Genomic DNA, 9933 nt, shown 5'->3' on the forward strand with positions numbered 1-9933 from the left:
GCTACTTATGGGGGCAGGGGATCTGGTAAGGGGCGGCTGGAGTGGAGGGGAGAGCGGCTGGGGCCGGAGGTCAGGGGGCTTTCTCTGTCCTCCCCACCGACTCCGCTGCTCCCACAGCGAAGATTTCCTGGGAGGACCGCCACCCCACCCTCCAGCAGCAGCGCCAGGAGGAGCTGCAGGCCAGGCGGGAGATGTACAGGTGAGGAGGGGGTTACTGAGGGGGAGGCGGGTTGCCGAGGGGATGAGGGTCAGCCTCGTTCCGCTGGTGTTGACGCGGCCTGAAGTCCCTGCCTGGTCCTCTGTCCTCTCCAATCACAGCATCTCCAGGAACTCGTTAGAAATACAGTTTCTCAGACCCACCTCACAGCTACTGAATCAGATGTTGAGGGTGAGGGGCAGCAGTGTTGGTGTTTTTAACTGAGGTCTAGTTGATTTACAACGTTGTGTCCATTTCAGGTGTACAGCAGCGTGCTCTGGGTTGTTTATTTGCAGATTATATTCCACTATACGTTATTACAAGATACTGGCATCAGCTTAATAAAAATGTGCAGCATGACAGTTGTGGGTTAAGTTTTATTTGGCGCAAAATGAGGACTACAGCCCAGGAGATGGCATTTCAGAGAGCTCTGAGAAACTGCTCCACAGAGGTAGTGGGGAAAGTCAGTACCTATGTGATTTTGGTGAAGGGGGAGCTCTTGCAATCGAGCACATATTTTGTTTTGCAGAAGGTTTCTGCTAGTCACGAAGAGCAGTCGTCACCATGAAGGATTTTAGTGCTTTTCTGGATATGAGGAGATACAAGAATTGGGTTCATAAAATCATATCTATCTGAAAACCTGTTCTGCCCGTTTCTCCCAGAGCACAGAATGCCTCATTTCTGCTCGCCACCCTGAACTCCTCTGGGAGTTGAAAGTCAGCAACAGCAGCAACACATGATTTAGTCCTTGTCCTTGTAGAGGAGGATGGCAAGTACCAAATTGTAGTTGGCGCTGGATGTATAATTCCCTGTGCGATAACAGTAAATCCTTGTTGCTAACAATATTGGGGTTTTTTTTTTTGTTTTTTGGTTGTTTTTTTGGGGGGGCTGCGCCTGACCGGAGATCAAACCCAAGCCGCCTGCATTAGGAGCGGGGAGTCTTAACCACTGCCCCACCAGGGAAGTTCCGCTAGCAATATTGTTTTAACAAGCCTTCCAGATGACTCATGCCCATGGAAGTTTGAAACCCACTGCTTTTTTTTTTTTTTTTTTTTTTTTTTTTTGCGGTACGCGGGCCTCTCACTGTTGTGGCCCCTCCCGTTGCGGAGCACAGGCTCCGGACGCGCAGGTTCAGTGGTCATGGCTCACAGGCCCAGCCGCTCCACGGCATGTGGGATCCTCCCGGACCGGGGCACGAACCCGCGTCCCCTGCATTGGCAGGGGACAGACTCTCAACCACCGCGCCACCAGGGAAGCCCTGAAACCCACTGCTTTTACATGCCTCACTCTTGCTGGAGTCTTTCTGGGTCGCTGGCAAGGACTTCTAAGGCAGAAAGCCAGGGACCACACGCGTAAGCAAATGTTCAAAAGGTCATGGTCTGGCCAGCTGAGCTGCTGTCTGAAGAGCGGGCTGCAGGCTTTCGCTTTAGGTCTCTGGGGGCACAGCAGCTGCAGGCTTACTTGGCTCCTGGTGATTCCACGTGTGTTGTGAATTACATCCCGGAGAAAACCATGGCGCCTAATCTGCCAGCATCAGCCCCAGGTGAGGGAACAGATGGAGGGAGCTGTGTCTGTGGAGTGGCCTTTCTTCCTTTCTTGGCAAAACAAGGACACAGGAGGAGTCAGGAGACGCAAGGCCAGCCTAGGCCCTGCCGAAAGGAGCTGTGAAATCTTAAGCAAATTAGTTAACCTTTTTGATCCTTAATTTCTTCTGCAAAAGGAACTAAGAATACCAGGCTGATTTGTGTTATTAGGAAGAACAAATGAGAAGATGGTTGAGAATGCAGCTTGTCAGCCGCAAAGCCCTGCACACGTGTGTACTGAGGTTCATAATGTCCCTCAGTTACCTCTGATCCAAGTGGCTACGCCCTCAATACTCAGAGTGAGGTCTCACGTCCACAGGGTCGGCATCACCTGGGAGCTTGTTAGAAATACAGGGTCTTGGGCCACCCACCCCAAACCTATTTGATGAGAATCTGCATTTTACCAAGATCCCTGGGGGAACTAAGATTTTGTGCATTAAAGTTTGAGAAGCAGGGTTTGGCCACCACCTGGTGGCAGTGTACTTTAACTGCAAATTGTGTTCTGAAGTTGCCTGTTCAAACCCAAAGGCACTGACGGAATGAACCAAAGAATGAATGAGGGAGGGAATGAGAGGATGACTGGCTGGGGGTCCTCAGCTTTGCAGGGACATGATTTTACCATTTCACCTAAAGGTCTTCAGGCTGTGTTGCTTGCTGGATAAAGGGATTTAAAGAGGCTAAATCTCTTTAGGCCAGGCCAGAGTACATTTCTGGGCTCCCCCAAGCTTTGGAGGCTGAAGTGTCTCTCCACGGGATGCCTGCCAAAGGCAACTGACGCCTTCCTGTGTTCCCACCTTCAGGACAACCTCCGCTCTGTGATGCAACTGTGTTAGTCAGGAGTTTTGTGGTTGCAAGAACGATAACAGACTCCAGCTAGCAGACAGAAAAAATGGGAATGCGTCAGCAGGTCACAGAAGTGAGGGCTGGAAGCGTAGCCAGATCTTACGGGCCAGAAGCCAGGGTGACTCTCCCCCTGTCTCTGGAGCCCCCTAGATGCTTCTCTCTCTGGCTTCACTTTCCTCTCTCCCTGCAGAACAGCTTTCTTTGGTTCCCAGTCCACACAGTGGAAAATGGCCTTTTTTTTTTTTAATAGCAACTCCTTTATTTTTAATTATTTTTAAAAATTTATTTGGTTGTGCCCGGTCTTAGTTGCGGCAGGCAGTCTTCTTAGTTGCGGCAGGTAAACTCTTAGCTGCGGCACGCACATGGGGTCTAGTTCCCTGACCAGGGATGGAAACCTGGGCCCCGTGCATTGGAAGCACGGACTCTTCACCACTTCACCACCAGGGAACTCTCCCAGTCCTGGTGTTTATGTGCTATAACCCAGATATCCAGAGAGAGATGACCTCTGGTCCAGCCCCAATCTCCAATTCCCTGAGAAGGATTCTGATTGGCCTTGCTCTGGCCAGGTGCCCAACCCTGGACCAATCAACTGACCAGGGGAGAACATGGCTGTGGGAACATGGCAGCTCTCCCTGCGGCCTTGAGGGTGGAGGGGAAGGGCAGAGCCCAGGAAGACCCCTGCTTGTGGAAGGGGGCTGGCCCTGACCAGGGCCTCCAAGGGGTCTGCCACTCCCTCTCCCTAGTCAGTGGTTTCCCTGAGGCTTCTTGCTGGCTGCCTCCCTGCTCCTCCCTCCAGCTGGAAGACTTACATCCCAGGCTGGCCTCGCTGCCTCAACGAGGAGACCATAAAAAACCTGGACCTCAACATCAAATACTCTCTGGCAAAGAACATCACCTTCTACCTGCGAGGCGGCTCTATGTGAGGATGCCCACCCTCTCCTGCCCCTGGGCCTCAGATGTACTGGTACCCCTGCCTTCTGCCCTCCCCCACTCAGCTCCCCCACCATCAGGGATGTGGGTCACACAGCCCAGCCCAGGGCATGGCCTCTGCTCACCACCTATTCCAACAAAGTGAGGATGACCTCAGGGGCGGTGACTACCACGGCCCCCCCGGAGGCTGGTTCAGGACCCCAGGATGGATAAGCTTAGCCAACGCGGACGGGTCTCCCAGGGCCTCTTGCCTCCCTCTCCCCACTTTTCACATCTTCTGGCAGGTTGGCACATCTGAAACTCAAAGGGCTGCTGGACTGCAAGGGGCTCTGGAAGAGCCTGGAGGAGATGAGAAGTGTGTTCAGCTTCCGGAAGACCCCAGCCGTGGGTGAGGGGCTCCAGCCGGGGCTCCAGACCTCTTCCCTGGGGGATCAGCTCTCCTGGCTGTCAGGAATCTCAGAAAACCAAGCGCCAGTTCACTGTGTGACCCTGGGCAGGCCCCTGACTCCCACGAGACCTTACTTTCTCCTCAGACACAGAAAAGGACGTGTCGTGGGGGCATCTCTGACCTTCTAATGCCTTGTATCCATCAGACACTTGTTGGGCTACTACACATGAGACACTCGCTTAGGGGCTGTGGACACAGTCCTTGCCCCCACAGGGCTCCCAGTTGAGCAGACAAGTAGACATTAGGCTCAAAGGCAAATAATGAGTTTCGCTTATGAAACCTGTGCATCAGCTCCAGTGAGAGTGTGTAAAAGGGGGACCTGGCCTAGCCCAGCTAGGGAACTCTCTACAGAGGTGACTTTTATGCTGAGACCTCAAAGTGGGGCAGGTGTCAACAGCGCCAGGCATGGTGTGTGAGGGCAGAGGGTGCTTCAGGTTCGGGGCGGGAGGGCGGTCCGGTGCATGTGAAGGCCCTGAAGATGGAAGGAGTGGAGACCTTTGAGGGGAAAGATGCTGCTGTGGCCAAAGGGGATTGAGCCAGGGAAGGAAGACAGGAGGCGAAGCAGGAGAGGTGCATGGGCCCTGGGCCGTGCAGGACTGTGGAGGCCGTGGCAGGAGCTCGGGCCTTTCCTAAGTGCAGTGGGACCAGCTGCCAGCTGGGGAGTACTGTGGCCAGATGTGCCGTGGGGAGGGGGCTGTTAGGGGGCAGGAGTGCAAGCAGGAGGACCAGTTGTGAGGCTCTGGCTGTGGTCAGCAGAGGATGGAATCCTCAGCGAGGCAGTGACAGCAGAGATGGAGTGGACGTGTGGAGCAAGAGCTACTGAGGATGGAGAATCGGTGGGACTTGATGGGTGGAGGATGGGGGGAGCTGCCGAGAGGACTCCGGGCTCTGCCACCTGCAATCCAGTGGATGAAGGTGCCATTCCCGGGATGCCAGGCAATGGGCTGGGGACTGGGCTAGAGCAGGAGCCCATGTTCAGCCTCCGATATACTGTGTTTGAGTCATGGGGTTGGAGATGGCAGGTAGATGGTGGGACTGGTGGGCTGGGGACTAAGGTTTGCTGTTTGGTGAACTGAAGCCAAGGGGACAGAGGAGGTCACCCTGGGAAGTACTGCATGAGAAGAGAGGGGAGCGCAGGATGGACGCAGGAGAAACGCCACAATGGCGCTCAGGGGGAGACCCCTGGGCGCCGGGGTGACTGGTCCCATCTCCCCTGCCCCCCTGCAGAGTATGTGTTTGAGCACTGGCAGGAGGATGCCTTCTTCGCCTACCAGTTCCTGAATGGCCTCAACCCGGTCCTGATCCGCCGCTGTCGCCACCTCCCAAAGAACTTCCCTGTCACTGATGCCATGGTGGCCCCAGTGTTGGGCCCCGGGACGAGTCTGCAGGCTGAGCTGGAGGTGAGGGGCACAGGAGTCCTGGCTCTGCACGCCCCCATCTCAGTGCTTTGGGCCCATCCCCTACTGGGGAGGAATAACACTCACATTTGTTAAGGACCTACTGTGTGCTACGTGCCGGGAACACCGTCTCCCGTGCACAGTCTCCTGGCCCTGAATCCTCTCACCACCCCCATACTCCCCACCTTCTGCCTTTAGAAAGCCAGATGGCAGCCCTGGCTCCCCTTCTCTCTCCCGCAGAAAGGGTCCTTGTTCCTGGTGGATCACGGCATCCTCTCTGGCATCCGCACCAATGTCATTAATAGGAGGCCTCAGTTCTCCGCGGCCCCAATGACCCTGCTATACCAGCGCCCAGGGTGTGGGCCCCTGCTGCCCCTCGCCATCCAGGTCAGCAGCCGGGCAGGCGACAGGGCAGGGGCAGGGAGAGGTCTGACTAAATGGTTGGCAGACACTCAAGGCTGCCTCTCCTCACTGGCCTCTCCTATAGCTCAGCCAGACCCCTGGGCCCGACAGCCCCATCTTTCTGCCCAGCGACGACAAGTGGGACTGGCTGCTGGCCAAGACGTGGGTGCGCAATGCCGAGTTCTCCATCCACGAGGCCCTCACACACCTGTTACAGGTACACCTGGTGGCCGAGGTCTTCACCCTGGCTACGCTGCGCCAGCTGCCTCACTGCCACCCACTCTTCAAGGTCAGTGGCCCAGCAAGACGACCCAGACTGTGTCCCAAGCCTGCATGTCGCTGCACCTGGGCCTGCCCTTCGGGGTCCTATGCCGCCTGTCCCCACGTGGCCCTGTCCTTTCAGGCTGAGATGCTGAGCCCCCATTCTGCCTCAGCGGCATCTCCCTGCACAATTCCCCTGAGAGGCTGCTTTCCAGCAGGCCCTGAGCTAGGGTGAGGTGATGAAGACAGGCGCGAGGGAGAGGACCGCATGTGAGAGCAGGCTATGCCCCAGAGAGATTCTCTTCTTAGGGGCGCTCAAGCCAACAGCGATCACAGAAGCCCAGCTCCTAGGAAAGGAGAGACCTGGGGCTGACAGATGCCAAAGTGTGAACATGGCTTTGACCAACAGGTTTTCTGCAGATAGCTGCAGGGTGGGGAGCCCTGGGAGGGAGACCCGTGTCTCTAAGGTGGGCTCTGCTAAGCCTTCAGATGGCCCAGATTCATTTCCTCCAGGGACCTGGAGCATCTCCTCTGTAAAGATGAGGGGTCCACAGCTACTCACTTTCTGATTCTTCCTTAGACAGTCTCCTGGGTCCTGGATGCAGGCCCTACTCTGTCCTCTTCAATCCAGGCTGATTGTTTCTGACAATCTACAGCTCCCAGGGCCTGGCACTCAGACGTGGTCTCTAGGGGACCATTTCACATTGCCAGGCCCGCAGGCCCTGGTTATCACGGTGCCTTGCCTGCCTGGGGTTAGGAAATCACAGGAGGCCAGAGCTGGAGGGATTCATAGTGCTATCCAGATCAGCCCTCTCATTGGCCCAGTGATCTGATGCCCAGAGAGAGGAAAACACACGCTCAAGGTCACAGAAGAGGATGCTGGTGGACCTTAGCCCCCATCACTGGGCCTAGAGCCCTGGTCCCTATCCCAGGCTGCCCCCTTGTCCCTGTCATCTCTCTCCATGTGTGACTGACAAGACTGGGTTCCTCTATGGGGGGGCAGGTCTGGGGCCACAGAGACCCAGGCTTTGCCTAGCTCTGCCTTCTCTGGCCCTTACAGCTGCTGATCCCACACACACGGTACACACTGCACATCAACACGCTGGCCCGTGAGCTGCTCATTGCCCCCAGGAAGGTGGTGGACAGGGTAAGGACTGCTTTAGGGAGGGTGGGGATGGGATATTCCTTCAGCGTAAAGAATCTGGGGTCTTGGGCCTCCCTGGTGACGCAGTGGTTGAGAGTCCGCCTGCCGAAGGGAGTGGCCCTGTCTCCCCAACCACTATTACCTCCTGCTTCTGGGGCAAGGGCTGTGGTACCCAGGAGTCCCGTTTCCCAGTCCACAGGCATTGGCATTGAAGGTTTCTCTGAGCTGATACAGAGGTACATGGAACAGCTGAACTATTCCATCCTGTGTCTGCCTGAGGATATCCGGGCCCGAGGAGTTGAAGACATCCCAGGCTACTACTACCGGGATGATGGGATGCAGATCTGGGGTGCAGTGGAATGGTGAGGGGGCGAGCCCCAGAGAACTGGGGCCTTGGGGGACAGGAAGGAAGACTGGGAAGGAGAAGGAAGGCCCAGGGAGGCGTCCACCAGGAGGAGGGCCGGACATTAATAGCACTGGGACCAGGCGGGGGCACTCCTCAGAGAGGGTCGGGGTTCACAGCTGGGATGGAACCCCGTGCACCTTGCAGCTTTGTCTCCGAAATGATCGGCATCTACTACCTGAGCGATGAGTCTGTCCGCGACGACAGTGAACTCCAGGCCTGGGTGTGGGAGATCTTCTCCGAGGGCTTCCTAGGCCGGGAGAGCTCAGGTAGGGGGACCTCGGTTCTTAGGTCCTACCCTCAGGCCACTGCGGCATTGTCCTCAGGACCCTGGTAGCCCCGTTCCCAGCCCAGCTCTCCCTGCAGGTGTACCCTCCTCCCTGGGGACACGGGAAGCCCTGATACAGTATGTCACTATGGTGATATTCACCTGCTCGGCCAAGCATTCCGCTGTCGGTACAGGGCAGGTGAGAAGGGTCAATGCCAGGGTGGCGGGACGGAGGGTGCCGGGCTCCTAGCCTCACTCTGCCCTCTCGGCCTTCAGTTTGACTTCAGTGCCTGGATGCCCAACCTGCCACCTACCATGCAACTGCCACCGCCCACCTCTAAAGGCCAGGCAAGCCTGGAGAAGTTCATAGCCACCCTCCCACCAGTCAATGCCACATGTGATGTCATTATTGCCCTCTGGGCGCTGAGCAAGGAGCCTGGAGACAGAGTGAGTGTGGGGCTGGGAGCCAGACCAGGCCAGCCTTGGGGTGAGGGAGGCGACACTGTTTACTCTCCCTGACCCACACCCCACTGTGCCATCAGACCCCAGTGAGTCTTCCCAGGAGGACACAAGGGCATTGGACATCTCACAAGGAGGGTCAAATGGCCAAATGAGATGATTCAGAGTCACCCTTAGCTGCAAGGGCAACGTGTGATATGTTCCAGTGAGGCCGCCCCCTTTAAAACTCTCACTTGAGCTTTCATCCCCGAGAGCTGCCTGCCGTAATCATCACTGTTCAGGGGGAGGGGGCACGGATGAGGTTCAGTCGTAGGCTGCTTCAGGTCCCCCACGGTGGATGGCTAAGGCGGGTCCCGGCTGCAAAGCAGCCCCTTCACCCAGCCTTGTGTTTGGTTCCCAGCGGTCCCTGGGCACCTACCCGGACGAACACTTCACGGAGGTGGCCCCGTGCTGGAGCATCGCGGCCTTCCAGAGCCGCCTGGCTCAGATCTCGCGAGACATCCAGGAGAGAAACCAGGACCTGGAGCTCCCCTACACCTACCTGGACCCTCCCATCATCGAGAACAGCGTCTCCATCTAAATTCCCTGGGGAAAAGGGCCCCACATGACATCCCTTTGACCCCATAGCTCTAGGCTACCTGCCACCCAGAGAAAAGGACTCCCCAGAAAACCAGGCCCCCATATGCCCCTGCTGGGTCTGATGTAACTCATCCCCAAAACACCGCAAAATAGAAACAAAAAAACCCCCCAGAGAATAAAAACTCATTGGACGGCACCACTATGCCTTTTGAAGACTCCAAGCCTCAAAATACCTGCACACCCACAGCCCCCTGGAAGGGTACCATAGCGGGAACACAGTCCTGCCCCCAATCCCACTGACCACAGCTGACTGGACCTAATGGTCATGCGGCTCAAGGGCAGCCCTCTTCCAGACCGTCCAGCAGCATAAGGCGTGGCCCGCCTGAAAACTGCTCGAGAGGTTGATGGTGACCTATGGTCCCAACTTTAAAATGAACAACCCACTGAGAAAGGGCCATGGGAAGCAGAGCAGAAGGAAGACCTACTGCCGGGGACTTACAGGCAGTGCCCACATATGCTTTCTAAAAAATAACATACCCCGGGACTTCCCCAGTGGCTCGGTGGTTAAGAAACCACCTGCCAATGCGGGGGACATGGGTTCGAGCCCTGGTCTGGGAAGATCCCATATGTGGTGGAGCACCTCAGCCTGTGTGCCACAACTACGGGAGCCCACGTGCCCAGAGCCCGTGCTGCGCAACAAAAGAAGCCACCGCAATGAGAAGCCCATGCGCTGCAACGAAGAGTAGCCCCCGCTTGCCGCAACTAGAGAAAGCCCGTGCACAGCAAAGAAGACTGAGCACAGCCAAAAATAAATAAATAAATAAATAAATAAGTTTTTAATTTCAAAAATAAATAAATACTACATTAAAGAGTGATAAATGCTGAAGAGAAGCTATAATGCAGGGAAGGATAATACAGTAAGTCCCCTACACACGAACCTTCAAGTAGCCAACTTTTAAAGATGCGAACCTGCTTTCGCATATCCAATCACCTAAGTTAGTTCCCGTGTCTGGTATATAT

The 9933-nt window shown here is 56.0% G+C and overlaps 1 protein-coding gene across 1 annotated transcript in view; it reads left to right on the forward strand.

Annotated features, from left to right (window-relative positions):
* Positions 1 to 9100, forward strand: part of LOC112401898 (arachidonate 15-lipoxygenase B-like) — a 9775-nt gene extending 675 nt beyond the window's left edge. The window contains exons 3-14 of the mRNA XM_024748432.1: positions 118 to 199; positions 3419 to 3541; positions 3837 to 3940; positions 5228 to 5400; positions 5638 to 5784; positions 5885 to 6088; positions 7121 to 7207; positions 7397 to 7566; positions 7755 to 7876; positions 7974 to 8074; positions 8152 to 8322; positions 8735 to 9100. Of these exons, the coding sequence (XP_024604200.1) occupies positions 118 to 199; positions 3419 to 3541; positions 3837 to 3940; positions 5228 to 5400; positions 5638 to 5784; positions 5885 to 6088; positions 7121 to 7207; positions 7397 to 7566; positions 7755 to 7876; positions 7974 to 8074; positions 8152 to 8322; positions 8735 to 8914 (1664 nt within the window). The 3' untranslated portion in view covers positions 8915 to 9100. The remainder of the gene's footprint in view (positions 1 to 117; positions 200 to 3418; positions 3542 to 3836; positions 3941 to 5227; positions 5401 to 5637; positions 5785 to 5884; positions 6089 to 7120; positions 7208 to 7396; positions 7567 to 7754; positions 7877 to 7973; positions 8075 to 8151; positions 8323 to 8734) is intronic.
* Positions 9101 to 9933: the final 833 nt, after the last annotated feature.

The sequence above is a fragment of the Neophocaena asiaeorientalis genome, unplaced genomic scaffold (genome assembly GCF_003031525.2).
Source record: "Neophocaena asiaeorientalis asiaeorientalis breed wild unplaced genomic scaffold, Neophocaena_asiaeorientalis_V1.1 scaffold543, whole genome shotgun sequence".
NCBI lineage: Eukaryota > Metazoa > Chordata > Mammalia > Artiodactyla > Phocoenidae > Neophocaena > Neophocaena asiaeorientalis.